The sequence below is a fragment of the Carcharodon carcharias genome, chromosome 15, assembly GCF_017639515.1.
Source record: "Carcharodon carcharias isolate sCarCar2 chromosome 15, sCarCar2.pri, whole genome shotgun sequence".
Taxonomy (NCBI): Eukaryota; Metazoa; Chordata; class Chondrichthyes; order Lamniformes; family Lamnidae; genus Carcharodon; species Carcharodon carcharias.
The window spans coordinates 43384696-43411064 of record NC_054481.1 but is presented as its reverse complement, the minus strand read 5'-3'; the positions used below and the strand labels follow the sequence as shown (position 1 = coordinate 43411064).

General features: G+C 43.5%; 1 protein-coding gene across 7 annotated transcripts in view; it reads right to left on the bottom strand.

Moving 5' to 3' along the window:
* tnrc18 (trinucleotide repeat containing 18) overlaps positions 1-26369 on the bottom strand; it is a 161728-nt gene that overhangs the window by 56696 nt on the left and 78663 nt on the right. For all 7 annotated transcript variants that reach the window (XM_041205765.1, XM_041205768.1, XM_041205767.1 and 4 more), the window contains 7 exons: positions 16843-16933; positions 10948-11153; positions 10075-10221; positions 7825-8003; positions 5216-5630; positions 3179-4138; positions 20-216 (listed from right to left, as the gene is read on the bottom strand). In XM_041205765.1, coding sequence (XP_041061699.1) covers positions 20-216; positions 3179-4138; positions 5216-5630; positions 7825-8003; positions 10075-10221; positions 10948-11153; positions 16843-16933 — 2195 coding nt within the window. The remainder of the gene's footprint in view (positions 1-19; positions 217-3178; positions 4139-5215; positions 5631-7824; positions 8004-10074; positions 10222-10947; positions 11154-16842; positions 16934-26369) is intronic.

Genomic DNA, 26369 nt, shown 5'->3' with positions numbered 1-26369 from the left:
TAATTTTAAATCCACTCACAGGCTCATCCTTCTTTTGCATCCAGCTGTATCTCTTGTTTGGATTTAGCTCACGGGGAAGCCTGATGGTCACTGCCTCGCTCTTTGTATCTTCAAGAGCTTCAGTGCTAATCGAAGGCATGGAATCCATCATCAGTGCTTGGGTGCTGGCAACAAGGAGGCTTTCTAAATCCAGGTGGACCCCTCCTCCATCCAGCCCTTCAAAAACAAAATGAGTTTTTTTTTAAAGATCTCTTCTTCCCGAATTACAGTCTCATTATAAATTTAAAAAGAATACGCATTTATCTTTTACAATCAGTATGGTGTGTAATGGCTGTGTTACTGAACATGTAGTCCAGAGGTCTGAGCTAATAGTCAGAGATTGTGAGTTGAAATCCTACCATGGCAGTTTGTGAATTTGGATTCGGTTTAAAAATAATCTTCAAATTAAAAGCTGGTACAGTATCAGTATAAAGATACCATGGAGCTGTTGGATCATTGAACAACTGGTTCATTGATTAGCCTTAGGGAAGCAATGTGCTGTCCTTACCTGATTGGACTTAAATGACTGTAGACCCACAGCAATGAGGTTGACTCTTAACTGCCCTCTTACAAGGGGACTGTGGCATTGTGGTAATGTCACTGGACTAGTATTCCAGAGGCCCAGGGGACATGGGTTCAAATCCCACCATGGCAGCTGGTGGAATTGGTAAATTGAAAGCTAGTCTCAGTAACTATCAAGTGATTGTTGTAAAAACCCACGTGGTTCACTAGTGCCCTTTAGGGAAGGAAATCTGCTGTCCTTACCCAGTCTGGCCTACATGTGATTCCAGACCCATGGCAATGTGGTTGTCCTAGCAAGGCATTCAGTTCAAGGGCAATTAAGGATGGGCAACAAATACTGGTCTTGCCAGCAATGCCCACATCATGTGAAAGAATAAATTAAGTGGACTAGCAAGCCACTCAGTTGCATCAAACTCATGGCAACCATAAACAGGTTATGGGTAATAAATGTCAACCAAAGCCAGTGATGCTTACAACCCAAAAATAAATTAGATAAACCCTCAGTCGAGTGGAAATGTTAACATCGTTAATTTATGGTGGGGATCTAAAATAGCACATGGTTGGTACTGAGTTTATAACTCCGAATGCTGTTCAGTGATATAGGATTTTCTTTCTGGCCTCACTGCTCAAACCAGACCCTCCTCTCATGAACCAGTCACACAAGTGGGCCTTCGGGCCACCTGAAATCCGATAAAGCTAAATTCTATCAAGCGATGGTCATAACCGAAAGCTCATTCTTCCAGTGGCATCTGAATGTTTTGCAACCCGACACAATTGGTATGCATCCAGCTTTTCAATCTCTCCCTGTCTGTTCTAAAGAAACATTAACTGTACACTTGACAACAGTAAGCAGGTCCATGACGCCGCAAATACCCTTTTATGAGCGTGTGACCATACATCAACTATCAGAGATTTATTTGAAACAGCTCCTTTGACACTCCAATTTATTCAAAATTCTCCTGGCATCTCATGAGGAATCAAATCAGTGTAAAAGGACACTTAGGTAGAAGACAAAATGTTCATTTGGAATAAGAATTTTTAAGCTTACTAATCCTCTGCGAATGATGGTGTTTAGAAAGGGGACAGCGGGAGGAAAAACAATGGGAAATGTGAAAGAACAAAAATAATTATCCCTTTCTCACAACCGTTGTGTGATTTTTTTTTAGGAGTGGCCCCTCACTTTGGGCAAGGCCCTTTAATCCTGGAATATTAACCCTAGCAATAAGCCTGATGACAATGGCGGAGTCTGTGGGTCCTGCTCCTCTACACCAGTAATACTGTTCTGGATACTGATGAGTTTCCAAAATGCAATTCACACAATGAAAGGACACTGCATCAATGAGCCTTAATGAAACAATACAGAAACCTGCTGTGAATACCTGGCAGTAAGTATCCATTCATAGGGAGCCACACAGGCCTGCAATCATTTATTTCCTCTGTAAAACTGTCACAAAAATTTCCACAAAGGAACCTGTAGTAGAATGTTTAGTTCTGAAGATCCGCAGAAAGTTCATAATGGGCTTCAAACCTTTGCAACAACAACTTGATGGCCAAACTGTTGTGGTATTGGATGTGTGGATGGAAAAAAAGTTTCTATTTATATTTCTTATGGCAATTTTTTATGTTAATTAATGCTGGCAATGGATTCTCTTTCCAACTTTTGGCACTCTGTGTCAGAGTCAAGGAGTCCTGGATCAGGTACAGCATTAGCCAGACGCAAAGAACAACTCCCTTATTGGGAATAGTGTGCTTTCATCTCCAACCCAATGGCGCCTCTCCTCGGTGTAACTGTTCTACTTCTTACCTTGGCCAACCTTGTGGTTTCTCTCAAACTGCCAATTAAGGCTGAGGATAGAGGACCAAACACAGGATGATTTTACTTGAGACTGGCCTTTCACATTTCCTTAAGAGGCTTATAGTCAACACAAAGGGAGAAGCTGTTCAACCTAGGATTCAATCTTTCAACTTAGATTTTAACTTACTATTGCTGAGTTCTATTGAAATTAGGTCAAAGGTAAACATTTCTATCACAATTGATTAGATTTTGCTTTGTAGGATGGAAATGGCTCTTGTGTGTAGAATATTTTTGATTGCAAGTGGCTTTGATCGTACAAAGGTTGACCTTAAATGGAGGCCTTTGTATTCTTGTTGCAAGATTCTGTTTTGTATAACTTTCAGTTGGAATCCTGATTCAAAGCTTTTAACATTTTGACTCTAGAACCTGGATTCTAGTTCAGCCTACACAGAGGCGACAAAGTCTCCCAAGTTTATTGGTTGGGAGAGATTGTGCGAAACGTGAGTTTATGCAGTTTCCAGTGTGGCATTAGATTGTCTATTGTACTGTAAAAAAAGTACAGTATGGCCGGTGCGAGAAATGGCAATAATCACATTACCACAATGGTAGGAGTGGAGAGAGGTATCTGCTGAGATCAGGGCTAAGGCAATGTTGTTGAGGCAAAGTAGAGGGATGCTTAAGCAGCAGTTAGTTGTTCTATGCCTGACCTGAGAGTGCTAATCATGTTCTGTTACCCAACGCTGACATCCCCAGGTACCTGGATGAGCGGAAATTCCCCGTGGACAGGGATGGAAGACGTAAAAAAACGCAAGGCTTACTTACGTTTATTGATCTCACTTGATCTACGCCGTTCCAGTTCAAGTTCAGCGATCTCACTCAGCAACGCAATGCCAATAAGGGAAGAACTGTCAGCCGCAATGAAGTCAGCAGGCATTGTGAGAACACTAGGCATGGTTGTCTCAATTGGTAAGGAACATGCTTGGGGAAGCTCAACAGCAGCCACCAGAGCATTCATTCCAGCCATTGGATCATCAAGTTTTATTTCTGGTGCATGATTATCAGGAATCTGAAAACACAACAATTCCCTTTTCAGCTCAAACTGCTCCAAAATAGGCTCCGTTGTATTTGAAGGTGCGGTGTGTACTGTATCTTTGACGGTGCTCTCAATATCCGCTTTCTCAGTTTTAAAATAATGATCATTATGTTCTGGCGATTCCTCCGCTTTTGAACCATCCACTTCCGAATGTGTCAGAGTGCTTTGATAGTCACCAAGAGGAGAGCTGGCTGGCACTTGTTGCAGCTCAGTTTTGGCCTCCACCTCAGGAGTGCAAGCTATTGTCTGATAAGGTGACTGGCAGCTTTGGTGGTCTTCTTGGCTCTCTAAGTTAGGTGATGCTTTGTGTTCTGTGGTCAGGTCAGTTGGCTCATTGTTCATTTCTCCAACAAATGGCATGGGTTTGCTTTGAACCTCGAGGTGTCGATCACATAGGGTCTTGTTGTCCTCAAGATCGATCAAGTCTTCACATTGAACTTTGATCTCAATTGACTCTGCGCCTATGCTGGGGCGCAAGTCCTCTTGCACTGCTGGGGGATGCAAGTGTATTGGCTTGACATCAGGTGAGGACGGAGCAATGGAACAGGGCATGGGCTCGGAGGACTCTGGCAGTGGTACATCTGGTGCCAAACCATCAGCATCAGATGCAGCAGTGGGCTGCAGGAGGTAGGGGTAATGGCTGCCAAAAGAGGTCGGGAGGGACCGATAAGAATATCCTTGAGGAATCTCTATAAAATATAGAAAAAAACAAGAGTTATCTTACAAGCGAAACAAATTGCCAACATCCCAAACAAAAAGTATATTTTATATATGCAAACATATAAGTGCACTATACATCCTAAAGCTGATTACAACACACTAATGATCTTATATAGAAAGCCGTGCACTAAAATTCTGCAAACACAACTGAATGACTCTATAAGAAAAGGTTGATCCTAAAACACTTGCCCCTATTTTTATTTCAGAACATTTATCATGTCAGACAGGACCAGATGCTAGTTGCAATCACATCTGGTTTCCATGATGACCAATTACAAAGCCTAATGCAGCAAAAAGAATTTAGATCCTTAGCAAATTGGAAAGGCAACAACCTTTTTGACCTATGCATTCAAATGGAGGCTCAGAAGTGAAGAACAGGGTCTAAGACATGTATTGGGCAATATCAACTGAACCAAAGACAATTTAATACAATATTCGCATTAGCTTCACAAGGAGCTGCTTACTGCTGTCCAGGCTTGTTGGGCGCCATCTTCTGATGCCAACCTATCCAGACAAAGACATGAGTATCTGGAGGAGGAGGTGGTAGCATAGTGGTATTATCACTGGACTAGTATCCCAGCAAACCAGCGTAATGCTCCGGAGATCCGGGATCAAATCCCACCATGGCAGATGGTGAAATTTGAAAAAGTCTGATGATGACTGTTGCTGATTGTTATAAAGACCCATCTGGTTCACTAATGCCCTTTAGGGAAGGAAATACATGTTGATTCTTAAATGCCCTCTGAACAAGGGCAATTAGGGATGGGCAATAAATGCCAGCCTAGCCAGCAATGCCCACATCCATGGGAATGGGAAGAACATTAGTGAGGAAGAGGTCTCAAGCAGAAGCAACGTTAGGTATTGTGTGGGTGCCAACATGTCCCTGGCCAGAAGTTTAGAAACTTGTAGAGACTACGCAGCTGTAGAGGGTCAGACTGATATCCAAGGTTTGGAGTGGCCTGGTTCATATGGAGATTTCCTCATCTCCATATTTCACTGGTACTGTACATGACGGCAAATCTCAACAATGAAGTGCAACTCCTTACCGGGAAACAAGGCTTGAAAAGGAGCAGAGGCATCTTTCTCCAACTCTTTCTTCTCAGGCTCTTCGGATACTTCCACTTTCTGGGGCAGAGCTGGGGCCGGAGGTGGTGAACCATGTGGAGGGCTGGGCGGATGGGATGCTGGAGACGGTGAATGGTAAGGTCTTGCGGGCAATGGATCCCCCATCTCGGCTCTCACATCAGACTTCAGTTTTAATCTGGGAGATGAGGTATGCGATGAAGGAGGTGGGGTACCTGTCTTGTGATAGGATGTGGATGGCACTGGGGAATGCGATGAGTGCCTCTTTTGTAACATTCCTGAAGAGGAAGCCACAAGCCCGTGTTTGCTTCCCTCAGAGCTTCTCTTGCACACTTTATCTTCCATCTCATTTCTCTGTTCATTTGCTTTCAGCCTTTCCTGGTGTAAAAATGAAATGGCGGCATGTACAGTGAACACTTTTCCCTTTTGCATACAACTGTTCTTACTGCTAAATAAAGAGCAATTTTTAAAAGGGTGTTAGCTATTTTTGACCAGGGCTAGTAAACGAGTAAAGGTTTACCAAACAAAATTCTACTATAACCTCATTTACAAGAGGACAGCAACATTTACACCCAATGCTGCAAACACTATAGGGGAGACTTTCCTGGGCTGGTGCCCAGGACTGCCTGTGTACAGGCAAAATAGGACAATGGACAGGTCAGAGTTTATGCCTGTAAAGTAACCCTCCTGGTTATATGGCATTTGCCATGTCCAGAAAGTCCAGGGCGCCTGGTTTGGAAGAGCCAGGCAAACCTCTCCTAGTAAGGGATGTTTGCCAATTGGCAGTGTATTGGTACCAACACTCAACAAATTCCAGTCTGCACTATATTAATGCAACTGCTGAAATGACACAGGGAACGTGGTGTGGATCAAGGATATTATAACAAAAACAGCACCAAATATAAATTATATCCTAAAGAACTTTTGGCACTGTTGATTTTGCAGCTAAAATTATGGAGGACCCACTAAAACAAGTTACAAGAGGGTTACACAAAGGTGTGCTTGCACCTATATGTGTCAGCTTTAGCTCAGTGACTAGCACCTTCAATTCAGCACCAGGAAGTTAGAGGTTCAAGCTCTACTCCAGTGACTTGAGCATAAAATTGAGGCTGACAATCCAGTGCAGTACTGAGGGAGTGCTGGGCTGTCAGAGGCACTATCCATCAGATGAGAGGTTAAAACAGGCCTACCTGCCTTCTCAGGTGAATGTAAAAAGATGCCACAGCACTAGCAAAGAAGAGTAGAGAAGTGCTCACTGGTGTCATGGTCTATATTTATCACTTAAACAGATTATGTGGTTATTACCACATTATTGTATGTAGGCCTTTGTTGCGCACACATTGTCTGCTACCTTTCCTACACCACAACAGTGACTACGCTTTAAAAATTGGCTATAATGCATTAGGGACAACCTGAGGTTGTGAAAGGTACTATGCATACATATAAATATTAATAAATACAACACCATTTGTGCCAATGCTGCAGTTCTGATGTTGTTTTCATCCATTTTAGCACACTGCCAGCATTTAGAATGCTGTGTGAAACTATTCCAAACTCACTCAGTGCATGAATTTCACAGGTGTCTGAGTGCTGTTGGTCAGGGGAGAACCAGTTTTCACAGAAGCCCTTCTCAGAGACTGCACTCTTGATCTTCCACAGGCCTTGATGGGTTACTTCAATAAAGTAATGACCAATGAGGTTCTACCATCATGCTTCTGGTGACCTGTTAGCTCTACTGCTCTCCGAATCTTGTTAAATGATAGGGAACCTTTGGAAAGAACATTGGATCTGCCAACTTCATCTTCCCTTCTGCTCCAATCCTTCACCCGCCCTGTTAAGGACCATTGGCAACGTGACCCTTCTGCTCTTCCGATTGTGCATATGTGGAGTGATGTTGTGTATAGGACTGGGCCAGCAGTGACAAATGCTTTGCTTTCCTGCTAGGACATTTGTGAGACCACGCATCGAATACTGTGTACAGTTTTGGTCTCTTTATTTAAGGAAGGAGGCGGTTCAAAGGAGGTTTACTAGGTTGATACCTGGAATGAGTGGGTTGTTTTACGAGGAAAGGTTGGACAGGCTGAGCTTGTTTCCACTGGAGTTTAGAAGAGTGAGGGGTGACTTGGTTGAAGTATACAAGATCCTGAACGGCTTTGACAAGGTAGATGCCGAAAGGATGTTTCCTCTTGTGGGTGAGTCCAGAACCGGGGGCACTGTTTTAAAATTAGGGGTTATCCTTTTATGACAGAGATGAGGAGAATTTTTTTCTCTCAGGGGGTTGTGTGACTTTGGAACTCTCTGCCTCAGAAGGCAGTGAAGGTGGGGTCATTGAATATTTTTAAGGTGGAGGTAGATAGATTCTTGTTAGGCAAGGGAATCAAAGGTTATCAGGGTTAGATGAGAATATGGAAATCGAAACACAAGAAAATCAGCCATGATCTTATTGAATGGTGGTGCAGGCTCGGGGGGCCGAATGGTCCACTCCTGCTCCTATTTCTAATGTTCTTATAAACAATCTGTCAGCCCAGCTAATCTGATGGTGAAGGAGCGAGAGATTACTGAGTGAACTTACCACGAGCTGCGCATTGCGTTGGATTTCCATGGCGTGGGCTGCCTGTTGCTGCAACATGTATAACTCATGCTGCCGGAGGAGCTGCTGGTGAGACAGTAACTGGAGCTGGTGGGCATGCTGCAGGGAGCTTCCTGTCGGTGGGTACATTGAAGGCCACAGAGGCCGTTCCATTAACTCTGCTGCAAAAAATGCACACAGTAAGGTCATGACAATGAAGGAAAAAACATCGAATGGTCTGGAAATATTGGACTTTAAAAATAAGACCTGAGTTTTTTTTTAAATGCACATAAGCCACTGGTGAGTCCCTAAAAGGGAATGGAACCCCACCCTGTTGCTAGACAAGGTACTTTTAAAGACATCCAGAAACTAATTGCTCCCTCCAGTAGAGACAATGGGACATAATGGGAGATGAGTATCATCTCATCAAGAAATCTTGTGAGCAATGCCCAGACAGATTTGTGAATTCACTTCCTACTTGGCATATACAAAGGAGGGGTTAAAAGTGAGCTGAAAAGCTGCCCTGGTCTGTCTGTCGGTTGGTGTTCTGAGAGAGAGCAAATGCTGGAAGTTTGACTCAGAAGTAACAGCGACACACACACTACCCTGCAAATCGCCATTTTGCAGGTATCCTGATCTGTCTCCCTCTCTACCGAAGTTGCTGGAACCTCAAAACCGCCTGACTATTCATCTACCGGAGTCAACTCTACTAGAACCTCGAAATCGACTATTTGTCTATTGAAGTCAAGAAAGTCTGATCAAATTGGCTCCTTCAAAACCAGATCAATTGGGTCTGGGAAAAAGGTATCCTCGAAAGGGATCCTTTTTAGGTTAAATCTTGTGACCAACAGGGTTGGGGGGAGGACTAAATAAAGACAGGGAGCTAGTTCATCCCTCCTCACCAGGGACATAACAATATGGGGGCATCCCAGACAGACGATGACAAATTGAAGGGTCTTGCCTGGATCAACAACATTGGGGAACCTGACCTGGGGTTAGGTCATAACAATGGTCACCATCAGGATAAGAAACAAAAGGCTGCACAAATTGTATATATTTTAAGACTTTCAGATTCTTGAACTATAAGGTAGTCAAGTCATGGGGAACAGGAAGGAAAGTGGAATTGAAGCCATGATCAGGTCAGCCATGATCTTACTGAATGGCAGAGCAGGCTCGAGGGGCAGTATGGTCTACTGCTGCTCCTCATTCTTATGCTCTTGACAGCTGCACAAATGACAGCAAAGTGAGAAGCTATTAAATGCTTAAACAGTTCATATATCAGTAGAGTGCATGCTTACTCCAAAAATCTGCTCTCAGAATCAGAACTAGAATATAAACTGAATACGTTGCTGGTAAGCTGCCTGTAAATTTTCCAGCTCAGCCCACACTACCCATTTAAGTTTTGCTCAGCTGGGTTACATAGAGTGAGTGGGAGAAGACACATTGAACTCTCCAGATCTCACTGATGAGTCAAACCATCAGCAACAGATCTCTTGAGTTAGAATGGATCTGGTCAGCAGTGCGACTCATCACGCTTTGCACAGAGAGTTGACTTGGTTTTGAACCTCCATCACCAAGCATGCCAACTGAGAGCCACTGCAATCCCAAAGATACCACACCTACCTGCAGTGCCCGCTCCCCTGTCCCTCCCAAGTTGGATAGTCCATGGTCGGTCATTAGATAACTGACAGATGGACACAGCCCGCATAACTAGGCACGCTTCATAAGCATGGGGATCACCAGGTGTGTAAATGTCTCACCACCATCCTCCTGTCCACACCTCAGACTACACTGAATGGCCCTCACACAAGATGGAGGTGCTAAGCTGCAGCAGCAGATGCTTGTCTCTCTCCAACCTGATCATGGTGGGCACCAAGCCAACAGCTATATTAGTGCATGTTCTTAGCCCTGGCCTTCAAATAGCACATGCCAACAGCTGCATTCCAAGACTCAGAGCTTCCTCACCAACTGTACGAAGAACACCTGCTTTCTGCTTGAGAGTGGGAGAGAAGCAGGAGCTGGTGTTGTACTTTAACATTTTAGATATTCAAGTCTAATGCTGCATTACCCACCTTAGGCCTGCAGCAACTTCACATAATCTGTATTGGCCAATATCAACTGTTATTGTGACAATCAGCTGCCATTTTAAGGTTGTTTTTGAATATAGAACCTCACCCATCAATATGGAATTCAAACACTCCAGTTTAATATATGCGTACATAGGTAGGTATGACCCTTTCTCTTTTGACATACCAAAGTGCGGTAAATGTTCTGTCGGGATTACGACCAGCTGGCCAGACTGTGGGTCTCTTGCAAACTGGTATGTTGATGGGATTGAGCTGGGTATGCTGGGATGAAACCCTGGTGGTATTCCCTGGTGTAAAGATGGATGAGTCAGACCTGCAGGAAGCAACAGAACAAATTGGATGTGAAGACAGCCTGAAATAATCCTGCTTCATTACATTTCCTAAATATAAATAATAATGAAGTAACACTTATTAAACGTGCAATTAAATGGAATAATTAATAACCATGAAAAAATATTCTGATTCATTCAGAGTTCAATACAGGCTCAGCAGAAATGTGGCCAGTATCCAGGAAGCGTAAACATGATGAAGGTCTGCCTGGTTACTGTGTCTTGCATTAGCAATTGAATTAAAGATAATGACCAGTTAAGCTGGGACTCTGCAATAGAAAATAGAAGGCTGAGGGGTGACCTAGTGGAAGACTTTAAAATTATGAAGGGCTTCAATTCTGCTTGTGGGGAGATGAAAACTAGGGATCATAAATATATGACAGTCACTAATAAATCCAATAAAAAACTGAGAAACTATTTTACTCAGCAGAGAGTGATGAGAATGTGGAACTTTCTGCCGCATGGACTAGCTGAGGCAACTGGCATTAGATGCCTTAAAGGGAAGCTCAGTAAACATGTGATTTAGGAAGAAATAGAAAATAATGCTGATGATAAACAAGGATGGAAGGTCACCCTTGTGGAGCAGAAGCGCTGACACATGCCAGTTGGGCAGAATGGCCTTCTCCTGTGCTGTACATTCTTGGTACGACTGACCCATATGTCAACTTGCAAAATTAATAAAACAAATCAATTTCCAGAGTTGTACTGACCATACGGGTGTCCTGTCAGCCACATGGAGGGACTCCCGGTTCGAGGAAGCCAAGGGTGAGATGCTAAGTGTGATGTAGGATCGGTAGGCCAGCGGGCAGTTCCAGCTAGAGCTGGGCCTCCCATCACCATCAGGTTAGAGTTCAGACTACTGGTGCTGCAGCCTGGAGGGTGTAACCGGGCAAAATCTGCCAACTCCTTACTCTCTCTGTGGTTGGATGAGAAAATAGCGAATTAGTTTTAAACAAAAGTTAATGCAGAAAATGTTGTTGCATTTAGAAAGTCCAAGTACAATGAAAATTTCCCTCAAAACAATGTGTACAGGTCATAAAATGACAATGATTGTATTATGATTTTAATTACTGAGACAGGCTGATTGAATAATTTACATCTGACAAGACTATGAATGAGTAAGGATCAAAAATCCCAGAGGAAATAAAAAAAATCCAGCCGCACCAACTATTATGACGTATGCTGCTTATAACCCTTGCACGTTCATTTGGAAAGTATGTATAAATTTTACTGCTGAGGCGGTTTTATGTAGCCAGAGGAAAGAAAGTAGAGGGAGCTGCTTACCGACATTAATATCATCCAGGAGATCTGTTAACCTGTCACAACTATTGCAAAGCTGACTACAGGGCACATCAGATATTAGTCCAACAATGGCTTGTCCTTTGGTACATATTAGAGGGATTTGAATACCTTTCATTCAAGCACAACCAGACAAAAGCTATAACTGAGCTGTTATCTCAAAGAGAATATTTTCTCAGTGGTCTGAGGAGAGGAGGGGAGATAGGCAAAGAATCTGAAGGACTATATACTGGAACACGCAGGCTGGAATGAATAGGTAGGCCTTTTGATTTTCTTTATCACAGTGTAAAATGTGTCTTTACCTCTTTAAAGAAAACTGATGACAGCCGGCTGGAGGAGTGAAGTAGCTTGTTTAACTGCTGTATGTCCACTTGCATGGACTGCCCCATTTAAAATGAAATGAAGGGTAAAAGTGCTAAAGTGAAGACTAAATCCTGAGATAGCGAGAGATAGGCCAATTCCCACAACCAAACACTCATGAGTGTTTTTTTACCTCAGTTTGAGGAGCAGCAGGAAAGTAAAGAGGATGGATGCTAAGGGACAGATTTCTAAAATGTCCTGACCTTTGCAGAAACTCGTAAACTTCTTTGGTCTAAAATGCAAATGGTTGGATTTGCAGACCTTGCCAAGTTATCTTTTATGTACATGTATCCAAGTTTTTCTAAGTATTGTGAGGGAGCTAGGAAAGTAAAATTCGAAAGCACTTTGTAGAACAAACATCTTTAGCTTTCATCTTCGACTTATCTGTGCAGGCAGAAAGGCAGGAAAGCATAAATCACTTAACAGTATAACAGCTCTGCACCTCAGTGGAAAGCAGTGAATAGGCCCTCTCTCCCTGTACACACAAACACACCAAGCTACACTAACAAAAGACAAACAAACAACTTTAGAGGAAATCAGCCAATACCAGGGTCTCCAGTCAGTTGTTTCTGAAACCTTTCATCCCAGACAAAGAGAGGGCCATAAAAAGATTTTTTTTAAATAAAAAAAGATCCTTTCCTCTCCAAAGGCAAATCCCCCAACACACATACTTTCATTGTTCTGTGTTTCTAAGTGAAGGCTAAAAGCATTTTTTTTACTTCACGTAAGATGGAGCAAGCACAACAGAGAGCGGGTTTTTTAGACTGGAACTGAAGGTTTCGGATTCCATCAACTACAAGGTCAAGTTTGGAACAGCACCAATCAGCCGACAGAATGAGCATGCCCAGTTGCCACATCTGGCACCCTCCCCACTCTCTTGATGCGAAAGCTGGTGCAAGGCACAGTTATGCATGGTTGGGAGAGGCGAGCTAATAGAAGGTAAATATTGGAAGCAAAGACATACATTGAAGATTCCTCTTGTGCCCTCCCAATGTGTAAGAAAAAAACTCTTTTAAAATGCACAGGAACACAAGAGGTGAAATCATTCAGTTGACAGGGCAACAGGTCCCTCTTCCTCACCCCAAAATAGTCACCTTTCCAAGTCCCCCAGGAGTGTGCCTGGCTTGGTCATCACACATGGGAATGAGTTTTGTCAGAACTTGGCTGCCCTGACAGGTGAGGTGTCCTACTGCAGGCACACACATAACACATAAATACACACACATACATAAACACACACACACAATTGGTGAGCTGAAGCTGTCCCCTGTTGCAAGAAATTTCTGTTTTCGTGTGAGCCACATCAGGAACTGGCACTGACAACAGATAAAAGCAAAACACTGCGGATGCTGGAAATCTGAAATAAAAACAGAAAATGCTGGAAAAACTCAGCTGGTCTGACAGCATCTGTGGAGAGAGAAACAGAGTTAACGTTTCGAGCTGAAAAAGTCATACAGACTCGAAACGTTAACTCTGTTTCTCTCTCCACTGATGCTGTCAGACCTGCTGAGTTTTTCCAGCATTTTCTGTTTTTATTATGGATAAACTCCCAACCGTCTCTTGTTATGAGGGAGGTTTGACTGATATCATAAAGCAGTTTCCCTACAATTGGTGAATTTAAAAAACTTACACAGAAAATTACCAAAATGTAGAAGCAATTTTCCCTTGTGTACTAGCTAAATTTAAAAGCTCTTCCTAAACGTTTGTCAGAAAATTTCCAAATGAACAATTATAATTGTGCACAAAGTGAGAAGTTGCTAACTGATTAATGAATCATTGTGAAATGAATTCAATGTTAAATAGTTTTGCTGAACTGCCCTCTATTGTTAAATGACATAGAGGGAGATATCTGTATCATATCAACATTACTCAGGCACCCTATTTTATACTGTCCACCTGCTGGCTGGAGCAGATAACTTTATATAACATTCCTCTTCTCGCAAGGCGCCCACAATACACGATCCCCAGCTGTGATGTCCCTGATGTGTAACATAACTTCACAGCAGGAGATCGCCATAAAATGTCCGCTCCCAGGTTAGTTCCAACCAACAATACCACGATCCAAAACTGGGTGACAGGCAGTGACTCAGACAAAAGCACTAAAGGCACAGATTTCCCCTTTAAGGTGTCAGCTGCAGCTCAGTAGGTATCACACTTGCCTCTCAGTCAGACGGTTGTGGGTTCAAGTCCCATTCCAGAGTCTTGTGCATAAAATCTAGTGCGACACTCCAGTGCAGTATGAGAGAGTGCTATCCTGTCTCTCTTTAAGATGAGGCATTAAACTGAGGTCTCATCTGCCCTCTCAGGCAAATGTAACAGACCCCATGGCTCCATTTCAAGGTACAGCAGTTTGTCCTGGCTTATATTTATCCCTTTATTAATATCGCAAAAAACAGATTATCTAGTCACTATTATATTAATGTCTGTGGGAGCTTGCTGTGCACAAATTGGCTGCCGTGTTTCCTACATTACAACAGTGGCTACAATTCAAATTATCTCATTGGCTCGAAAGTATTTATGGATGCCCTGAGGTTGTGAAAGGTGCTATATAAATGCGAGTCCTTTCTTCCTATTTTAATCTTTAAGATTTTGGGACAAGTGATGTAACAATACTTCCATTTCCCCAGGCAAAATGTAGCAATGGATGTGAAGTATTCACCATTCATCACACACCCGCTACATTTAGAAAGAACTCCTTTTATATTCCCGTGCAGAATATTTATGAAAATATTGGAGCATTCTGCCACTTTTTTTAACCACATCACAAGCTGTTTTTATTAGAAGGAACTTAAAAGACGAGGTTAATGTAAGAGGATATCTAAAAACATAAGTCCCAAACAGTAATTCAACTGACAGACAGGGGAAAAAATAACAACTGCTGTAATTCAGGATTAAATAACAGAAATCTGATAAAGGGGCTCTTTGTGCTCCCTCCAACTGCTCTGCCATCTTGGATCTGTGCCAGCTTCAGATAACACAGCTGTACCCTTACCATCCTCCTCAACCCTTTATCATTGACTGTAGTTGGTGCAGGGTGAGACGTTGTTGTGTCTCGTCGCTGTCTCTCAAGGCATAATGGGAGCAGACATAGAGAGGGTAGACTACAGTCAAAAAAAATTCCCTCCAGGGAACCAGTAGTAAATATAATAAGAATAATTCCTCTAGTGTACATAGTGCAGCTTTTTTTAAAACTGTTTGTCTTGGATTGCTTAAACATAATAACACTTGTAGAACTTGGGGTATTGGAATTAATGAGGCTACTTTTCATTTGAAACAACGTTTTTCCAAGGCAGTGAATGGGCCTGATTGTTACTTCAAAGGAAAAGCTTTCGTTACACTTGTACTTTAGGCTGAGGTCATTGTTGTGCTGGTCACTCTACTATCCCTACAAGACATTACATCAACCCAACCAATTCATAGCATTTTCCTCTTAAAAGTTACTTTCCTGTTTTTTAAATGTTATGAGCTGATATCCTATGGCATTGCTCAAAGTGAATGACAGCTAGACCTTACACTTATATAGCATCAATCAGGGCCTCGGGATGTCCCAAAGCACTTCACAGCTAATGAAGTACTTCTGATACATACTCAATTTTCTGGACATTAAGATTCCATGAGCAGAAAGGATCCGCCACTTCGCTCACCACCCCCTCACTGCCTCGCTTGCCCCTTGGCTCAACATCCCCGCTCACCGCCTCCCTCGCTACTATGTTCACCGTCACCCTCGATGCCCCAAATTGCCTCCCCTTTGCTGCCCCATTCACTGCCCCCCCCACCTGTTCCCGTCACTGCCCCACTCACCACCCCACCTCAATGCCGTGCTTGCCACTTCCTTCACTGCCCCACTCACTGCTTTGCTCACCCCACTCGCCACTGTGCCCAAGATCAGAACACTCCAATGAGCAAAATCTGTACCTCAAATGCATAGCTAAGTTTCAAACAAACTGCGCTTTTTGCATTACATTTAGTTCCATTTCAGTGTTCTTTGATGCAGGCAGCTAACCTGCAGAGTTGCAGGCAGCGATGTCATTGGCACTGCGGCTGCATGTGTGGTCAGAGTGCCCCCTGCATATTTGCAGTGGCAGCAAATGCAGCCATTAATGACTCGGTCATCTGCTCTTTGGTGTGGTTGGTTGATAATAACTACTTGGCCCGGGAACCTAATGCTTTTCCCTTGTACAAAAATTCCACCTGTGCAGACAAATGGGACCTGGATTGAAAGTCAGCATCATCAACAGCGCAAGTATTCCTGGAAATTTCATCACATGGCCTGCCCCAATGCTCCAGCCATTATTCAATCAACACATCCATCCTTGTGATGCACGGCCTTCCTACACATTGACTTATTACCCAATTGAATGATGCTTGACTGTCAGCCAAACAGTCTTTTTTTACTCCCATTTCCAATATTTTTATATCTGGTGAAGAGAAATGTTCAAAGAAAATGACACAAGAGTGTCCTGGAGATCGATTTTCAAATTCCTGGAGACTCCAGGCCAATCCAGGAGGGTTGGCAACCCTAATTGTCAGCCAAGATAGTGTGCTCAAGTCCTGAAGAAAGGGGTGATATCACAGAACCAAGCTGAGTTAGAGGCTGTGGAGTTTTATTATCATAGGGGTATTGTCAACAGAATGAGATGGGGAAGTATGTGGTGAGGTGTCACATTTACAGGAACTACATGCTATATGATAGACTTTTCATATATTATTGTCAGGGTAAAGGACAAAAAACCTACAGGGCACATTTGTTGCCCATAGTTAGGTGCCCTTGAGAAGGTTGTGGTGGGCCTTCTTTTAGAATTTGCCAATGGCCTGGCCTGACCCAGTTATGCCTGTGCTGTGCCAATATGGCTGGTCCAAATGTGCAAAGCCATATTCTGAGGGAAGGCATTGAGATGGCAAATTGTGGCGCTGGGAGTATTTCTGCCAGGTTCTGGCTCACTTACCTCAAGAGCTTCTCCTGCTCTCGGGCAATGAGGCGTTCCTCACGATGGCGATGCCGGTCGTCGCCTCGCTCTTCGTCGGTGCGCCCGGGCCCTGGAAGGAAGAAGGAATATCGTACCTCATAAGAACGCCATAATCTCAGTGACATGCTGCAGACATTTTCAAACATCATCCATACAAGTATGAAAGGAACTTTAAAAACTGCTGCCAAACCTGATTGAGATGTAATTCTTCCAATTAGATTGATGACATGAAAATTTCATGTGCAGCTTGTGGTGTTTTTAAAGGGTCAAGAAATGTGGACAACCATATTATCGCAAAATATTATTAACTCTACCATTTCCCCATGAAGACATAATCTCTTTTGCTTGATAGGTATACTATAATCTCACAACACACCTAATAGGTCTAAAAGGTTCAGTTAAAATCCCAGTTACCATAGGGTCAGCATAACCTTTATGTACAACTCTCATCAAGGGTCAATGTCTGACAAACGGGTCACTCCTGTGCTGTGTCTCCAGTCCGCAATTTGCAAAAGATGGTGGACAAAGTAAACAGATTCCACTCCGAGCTCCCATTGTCACCCAGTTAACCAACTAATTGACGCAGTCTTACTCGTAAGTCCCAGTAACTCAGCAGAACACCATCAAAAGCAGGCCCATCCAAGAATCATTGAGGTCTTCTCATTAAATCAATTTTAATTACATAAACATGCACTGAAGCAGGGTCATTTGTACATTGTCTTAAATGTAGCAAATGAACAATATGGAATCACTGAACGTTTCAGCAATACAGTTCGTTATGAACCACCTACTTTGTACTAGTCTCTTCCTCACTCCCCAATGCCCTTCAATATTCCTTTTTCAAACAACAATCTGATCCATTTTTATCACAGAATCATAGAATGGTTACAGAAGGAGACTAGTTGGCCCATCATCTCCATGCCAGCTATCTGCGAGAGCAAATCAGTCATTCCCCCTGCCTTTTCCCCATAGCCCTGCAAATTTATTCTTTTCAGATAATTGTACAATTTGAGCTGAGATAGGCATTCAAAACAATGAGGGGGTCTGACATGAGTAGCTAAAGAAAAACAGTTCCCATTGGTGAAGGATTGAGAACCAGAGGGTACAGATGTAAGGTAATTGGCAAAAGAAGCAATGGGGACATGAGGAAAACCTTTTTCATGCAGCAAATAATTGGAATCTGGAATGCACTGCCTGAGAGTGTGATGGAGGCAGGTTCAACTGAGACATTCAAGAGACAATTGGATTATTATCTGAAAAGAAAGAATGTGCAGGGCTATGGGGAGAAGGCGCTAGGTGGCACTAGGCGATTTGCCAGCACAGACATGATGGGCTGAATGGCTTTCTTCTCTGTTGCAACCATTTTATGAATCCATTAATTCCCTTTTGAAAGCCATAAATAAATCTAACTCCATCACACTCTCAGGCAGCGCATTCCAGATCCTAACCACTCACTGCATAAAAAAGTTCCTCCTGACTTTTCAAATACGTTTAAAAAGTATTTATAGACTCTGCTTCTACAATGATTTGGACAGGGAATTCCACATTCCTAACACCTGCAGTGTAAAGAGGGTTTCTCTAAGTTCCCCAATGTCCTGGGGTAGAATTTTCCATTCGCACGATATTTCAGTTGGTGAGCGCCATGAGAATTGGCAGCGTGCCCACCGACAATTAAAAGGCCCTTAAAGTCACAACTGATGGCGGTTTGTCGCTGCCCGCCCAATGGGTGAATCGGCCAGGCGTCCTTCGCCTTTTTGAGGAAGCCTCATCCAAGGGATTAATTTAAAAAAAAACATTAAAATGTTCGGACAGAATTTTCAGCATCCGTCTCTTGAGGTGACTCATTCTGAGATGTGGACATTTTTTTCAGAATTTTAAATTCTGCTTTTATTGATTTTAAATTCGTCCGCTTCCTGTGGCAGCTCTCTGCCTTCAGGGAGCTTTCATTCCGCACCCGCGCTTATTTCAGCACTCACCCTCCTCCTGCCCCCCCAACCTGGCAGCGCTGAGCCTTTTTGGCTGGCTGTTAATTGGCCAGCCAGCGTGAAATTGCGGTCGGCGGTCCGTAACCCGGCCGCTCCTGGGCCCGCTGATCCAAAAATTCTACCCCTGGTGTCACAGGCCTGCTGACAATCTGTTGCTATTTACTTTCTGTGATACTATGTTATATTTATGGAGACATTCTCTTGTACTTCAGCCCTTTAGCAATTGTGGCTAACTACACAAGACGAGCCTCTGGGTTTCAATGCCTATTGGTGTCTGCCCTTTGAAACACATCCCTCTTCCACTGCTTTTATATTCTCATTCAGAATCTATCTACTTTATAACAAAACCAAAGGGAAGATTTCTCCCCAGCTTCTTTATTGCCACAGTTCAATTTAATCTGAATTTGAATCATTAAAATCCATTGTTCATGCCTACACATAATCGAGCAAGTCACAATGTTGGAATGCCAGGTCCTGTGAAGAACATTCGGCCTCGGAGAGAAGTACCCAGGCTGCTTTTTGAAGGCTGCATATTCATGGTGTTTCTGTTACAGCGACTACTTATTCTGGCTCCTTCTTGCCAGTCATGAGGGAGTCAATATCAAAGCTTCAATGTCTAAGGCATAACAGTCACGAATGTGAATTTATTTCTAGTGCCAGCCCCCCACCACCCCTCTCACCCTCCTTTTTAGGATGCATTAATCAGATTTGCGCATGGGTCTCGCTCTGCTACCTTGCCCAGCATGTGTTGGCCTAGACAAGGTGACAAATCAGGGCATTTTTGGACGTATGTGGTGCCGTGTAATTGTAAAGCTAAATCTGACCCTATCCTCAGCCTGCGCCTGCCTGTGTGTATTGCTGACAGGGGTCAACCAATAACAGCCAGGTTCAGAACTCTGACCATCCCCCCATCTCACCCATGGCTACGCTGCAGCTCGAGTGTCGCTCCCATGCTGCTACCATGTCTCCAATCAACTAACCCATCAAAATCATAGATTGAACCTGACACAATTCCACTCTGAATGGCTCAGTGCTACATTATGCATTTGTCCACTGACCCTTTGGGGAAGGACCAAGAAGCTGCCACAAATTAAACCACTTCTCAAATGGTTTTCCGTTGATCTAGTGGCCAGAAGCAAACTCTCTGCATACTTTTGGATTGGTTTTTGGTCCTCCATCTAATTGACACTGTGTCTGCTCCCACCAGATGATCCTCAGTAGATCCACCAAGTAGAAGGAATGCACATTACAGCATCAGAGAAAGACCATCACAGCAGCAACTAACTTATTCCAAAGCTCCCCCAGCTGCCTCCTATCCCTCACTGTCTCCTGCTAACCCATCACGCTTCTATTTGGCAACAGCCACTAGTTTCCCCCCAGTCCCTAAGTGTGCCACTTTCAAAATCATTGTCCTCATTTTTGAATCCCTCGATGGCCACACTCCCCTCCACGTCTTCAATCTGCTTCAGTCCTGCCACCCTACACACACGCTCTGCACTTCCAAGTCTGGTCCACTGTATGCCTTCTCCTTCAGTATCAGTGGAACAATCTCCACCATCCGCCTCTACACTCTGCAAATGTCCCCTCCATGCTACATCTCTCCACCTCTTCAAAAGCCTCCTTTAAATAAATTGCTCTGACATTAAAGGGGCTACATAAATGCAAGTTGTTGTTGAAAGTTTTATTTTTGTATTGTGACATTAAAATTCCTGTGATTACGTAACAATGAATGAACAATAAGAAGTACCTAAACAGAAAAGGGACCAATATTTTAGTCTTCTTGATGATATTAATTTAAGCTTAAGTGGATAAGTTGATGTTGTGGTGGGACTAATGTTCGAGTACTTCAGGGTTAATCAATAGGCTGCTGTAGTGTTGTTTCGGTGGGTCAGAGGTAATACAAGGTGCAGAAAAGACTTGGAAAGGCTCCATGAAAAATAAAGACCTGGGACCAGGTGGTGAAAGAAAAATATTTCTGGTGCCTAAACTCAAAAGCAGTTCAAATAAACTCCAAGTTAACATTTCAGAGAGTCTTAAAATAATCAAAGTGTCTAAGAGTCTCGCCTGTTTAAAAAAAAAAGCCAATTTTTAAAGCTCTGTGTGGCTTATCTGAACAAGTCCTGTGGAGAGCTCGGCACCAGAACAGCTTTGTTTTCTGATGTATACTTAGAAGAATGCGGTGGACAGGAAAACATGGGTAAAATGTCATGGGGCAAGATTTTCCCTGTGGACTTCTGAACCCCACTGTCAGGGTGAAACATGGGTCAGAAGCCGGCACCCATGTGGGAAACAGTCACTCGCTGTGATTTTCCCCATGTTGGGGGCATAGGGAGACCTTGCCATCCAATTAAGCTGGGCGGGCTGGCTCTCAAAACTGAAAGGCCAATCAGAGCCCATGCTGCCTCCACTAAAATGGCCCAGGGACGGGATGGAGTTGGGGGACTGTCATGCAGGCCGGCAGCACAGTTCTTAGTGCCCTACCACCTCAGATTCCGGCTACACAGAGGCCTAAAAATAAAGCCCCATGTGTTTGTAAGGACACCAAGGACCACAGAACAGCTCACCTGGTTTTCATTGCCTGAGGAGGGCAGGGAGGAGTTTACCAGAGTACTGATGGCCCCAGGGTTTGTTCTCCATTTTTATTTTGCCTCTCTTGAGAGATTACCTAATTGTAGGAGGGAGGAAGTGTTTCGTCATGATGCTCTGACCAAGAATTTGGGGCTGACTTGATTGACCAGGTGATCCCTTCCAGCCCTTCAATGTTGTGGGCTTATATGTACTGTACTCTCTGCCATTCTGTTCTGTGCCTCCTGACCATAGCAGTGGGGAGGGACGGTCTACATTTCATTTGCTTTACTCATTCTCCACTCCATTACATTTAATGTGATCCCTCTTTTACTAAAGCCTGGCCTATGAAGTGTTGCATTTGAAAATTCAATTTTTGAGGTGGGTGGTGAATTGAGGGGCAAAAATTATATTTTGAGCCTTGTCATAAAGATGCATTTCTGTGTATAACTCATTTATTCTGTCAACGTGAACGGTTACTGAACTCCAGAGTTCAAAATGGCAAAAATGTGTGCCTAGGCCTTTGGAGAAGTTTGAGTTAATGAACAGCATTTTGTGGTAATGAAAGATTTAACCAAAGTTACACAATTAACAGGAGCCCCACTTTGTCAATTTTACAATTTTGCCTATCATTAACGGAATAAAAAGATGGTTAATAGTGTGGATATTAAAGCAGTCATGGCATTTATTAAAATAATCAATTTTAATTTCCCTCTTCCCTCCCCATATATTCCTACAGGTGGTTGTAGAATCTGCAAAAAACTGAAGGCTGCTGTTGTTATCCATGAATGAAAGCCTTGTCTTTAAGGAAAGTAAAAGAGTATGTACAGGCCTCTCACCTACCATGCTCAGTGGAAAGGCTTAGTGCTGTGTCTAGGCAACCATGGCCTAAATATCAGCATTTTACTCTTACAATACTGCAGATTTGTCATCTAAACTCTGCTGTTACCTTCCTCTAAAGCTCACTGAGTCCAGAACCTTCTCTTATCACTAGCTGGCTAACATTATTACCAGGCTCTCCTTACGCAGGAAAGAAAAAAATTAATACTTCTTCTCCCAAGGCTTGTCTTGTCGCCTAGCAACAGGCTGGAAGGCCGATTAGAATTCAGTTCTTGTTTGCAGCTTTTAGTTCTGCTCAGTAAATTACATTTAATGTTAGCTGCCTGTATCCTAGTCATTGAAATGCTTTACAAACAGCTCCCTGTGTTGCCATTGCCTACTGTGGACTGTTGGGCCTTGGCAACAGCCAGAGAAACTACTTCACAGACAAAGATTTCAACGGCAGACCACATGATGTCTAGCCTAAAGAATTTCTATACAACGACATGCAAAAGAGAGGGAAGTGTTCTCCTTTATTCTCTCCCACTGTGTCACCAATCAATTTGTACATTAAAAACGCATCATATTGTTGATGATAGACAGGACTGGGTCATGTGACTAGCACACAGACATACTGGGTTGAATGGTGCAGTGTTACTTTATTCTTTGCCCCCACCCACCCACCCCCCCCACCCCGCTCATAAATAAAGGAAAAAGGAGCCTCCTATTGCTTGGCACAAACAGAAAGCCACATTCCAGCCGGCTAATGAGTTCAAGGTAAACACCAAAAACACACTCTTGTACATCTGAATAAGCAGTTGTTTTAGAATACTATAGGCATGGGCACTTTGAATTTTTATATTTACCAATACACAGAGCATTATGGTTTTATTCAATAAGCATCAAGTAAGCAAACAACCTTAAAAAGACGATACATTCCTTCTGCCTCAGGCTCTTGGTGATAACATAACCTAGACTTGGAGCCCAAAATTTCACTTCATATTTGCTGAAAGATTGAAGTACCCAATGTTATTTCTAGTTATAAACACATAAAATAAATGGCTGATTTGGGCTGGGCTACTTAAACAATTACAAAAGGAAAACCGATGTTTAGTTAGTTTGGTAAACAATGCTGTTGGTTCCAATATCATATTATCTCCCCTCAATCTCCCTTGCTCCAAGGAGAACAGCTGCAGCTTCTCCAGCTTAACCTTGTAGCTAAATTCCCCCAATTCTGGAACTATTCTGGTAAATGTCCTCTGCATTCTCTCATGGACCCTCACACCTTTCTGAAAACGTAGTGATGAATTGGATGCAATATTCCAGTTGTGGCCTAACCAGAGCTTTGTAAACATTCAGCATAACTTCCCTGCTTTTGTACTCAATATCCCTTATTTAGGAAGCCCCAAATCCTATGCTTTGCTACCCGCACTCTCAATGGCCTGGATTTTCATCTGAGGCAGGTAGTCACACCCCTGGCCTTGCCATCTCACGTGGTCTTGTTAGTCCCATCGTATCAATTACAGACAAGGCCATCTCTGATCATCACTCTCCACCCACAACCCCTTCCACATTCCAACCTCTTCTGTATCTATCCCTGGAAAAACTACCCCCTCATTAACTTACAATTGCACTTTCAAAATTCCAACCGTCTAGCCTTTGGCCCTCTGTTTGCAACAATATTTCTGTAATCACTGAACTGCCTCAGCTGCACCCTCGGCTCCACTTGGATGCCCAGTCCCCAGTAATGCCACTACTCCTTCTCATCATGTCCATTCCTCCAGTATGGCCTTCATTTCTGCTCCCTTAAATCCAAGGGACGCAGACTTGAAAGGATCTGGCAGATAACTGGTTTAGCCATCCACTGCCAGATCTGGCTGGGCCAAATAAAGCGCTATCGGATCCTGCTCGTCTGCTAAGACTGCTCACTATTCCAGGACCATCCTGGAATGCAATGGTGACCCCCCCAACCCCTTTTCCCTACTGTAAACTGTCTTCTTAAACCCTTCTCCCTGTCCCCTCCATCCTCACCTCCAACAATAAGTGTGAGGAACTCATGGACTTCTTTGTCACAAAGACCGAAACAATTCGATCATCTGCCTCTGCCTTGTCTCTCCCTGCCATATTCCACTGGGTTGAATTTCCTGACGTTCCTTATTGCATTTGCCCTGAATTCGTATCTTTCTCCAGTTTCCCTCATATCCCCCCATGCCAGCCCTGAGCTCAATCTGTCGAGACTCACCTCCTGCTGCCTTGAACCTATTCCCACTAAACTGGTGACAACCCAATTTCCCCTCCTAGTCCCCATGTTAGCCAATATTGTTAACAGTTCTTCCTCTCTTCAGATGTTGTCCCTCTCTCCTTTAAATCTGCCACCATCACCCCACTCTTTAAAAATGGCAAAACCTGACCCCCCACCCCCCCACGCCCCCCTCGATCTTTGCAAACTACTGGTCCATCTTCAACCTTACTTTCCTCTCCAAAGTCTTCAAACCTTTTGTTGCCTCCTAAATCCATGTCCATCTTTTCTAGAACTCCATGATTAAGTCCCTCCAATCAGGTTTTTGCCCCTATCTCAGTACCGAAACAGCTATTATCAAGGTCACAAATGACATCCTATGTGACTGTGACAAAGGTAAACTTTCCCTCCTTGTCCTTCTCGAATTGTCTGCTGCCTTAGGCATGGTTGATCACACCATCCTCCTCCAATGCCTCTCCACTGTCATCCAGCTGGGTGGGATTGCATTCACCTTGTTCTATTTTTTGCTATCTACCTATCTGTAGCCAGAGAATCACTTGCAAATGGCTTCCCTTTCTGCTCTTGCATCATTACCTCTGGTGTCCCCCAAGGATCTATCTTTGGCTTCCTCCTATTTCTCCCCTACATCCTGCCCCACAGCGACATCTTCCATGTTTTCACATGCACACTGACAGCACCCAGCTCCACCTCACCTCCACCTCTCTTGACTTCTCCACAGTTGCCAAATTATCAGACTGCTTATCCAACATCCAGTACTGGATGAGCAGAAACTTCTTCCAATTAAGTATTGGGAAGACAAGGCATTGTTTTCAGCGTCCGCTTCAAACTCCGTTTCCTAACTACTGAATCCATCCCCCTCCCTAACAGGCTGACATTCAGCCTGTCTGTTTGCAATCTTGGTGTCACATTGAACCCCAAGCTCAGCTTCTGATCACCCCTCACCAAAACTGCCGATTTCCACCTTCATAACATCGCCTGACTTTGCCCCTGCCTCAGCTCTTCTGCTGCTGAAACCCTCATTCATGCATTTGTTGCCTCTTAACTCGACTATTCGAATGCACTCCTGGCTGCACTCCCTCATTCTGCCCTTCACAAACTTGAGGTTATCTGAAACTCTGCTGCCAGTATCTTAACTCGCAGCAAGTCCCATTCCCCCTATCATCCCTGTGCTCGCTGACCTACACTGGCTCCCGGTCAAACAAGTTCTTAAAATTCTCACCCTTGTTTTCCAATCCCTCCATGGCCTCACCCCTCTTTATCTCTATAATCTCCTCCAACCCCACAACCCTCCAAGATATCTGCGCTCCTCTAATTCTGGCCCCTTGAGCGCCCCCAATTTGGATTGCTCCAACATTGGTGGTCACACCTTCAGTTGCCTAGGCCCTAGGGTCTTGAATAGTCTCCCTGCAACTCGCTGTACCTCCACCTCATTTTTCTCCTTTAAGACACTCCTTAAATCCTACATCTTTGACTAAGCTTTTGACCATCTGACCTAATATCTCCTTATGTGGCTTGCAGTCATATTGTGTTTTATACTGCCTTTTTGAAGTGCCTTGGGGCATTTTACTACATTAAAGGTGCTACATAAATATAAGTTGTTGTTGAATGTAAAGGATTACAAGAAAAATTACGAAGTGAGTGGCAGTTGAGCTCGCTTACACCTTTCCTAAAATAACCATCAGCCAAAACCAAAAACCAGTGCCCCTTTTTTAAATTATATTTAATAAAAACCATAAAACAGGAAAATAAACTAATGAATTTAAATAATATTGTTCCCCATGTTGACTACATCCTCCAGTCCCTGTGGTGTCCACTGGATGCAGGAGGCCTCAAATGTACTGGTGGACACCGTGCAGTCCTTCCCCAGGGTTACCCAG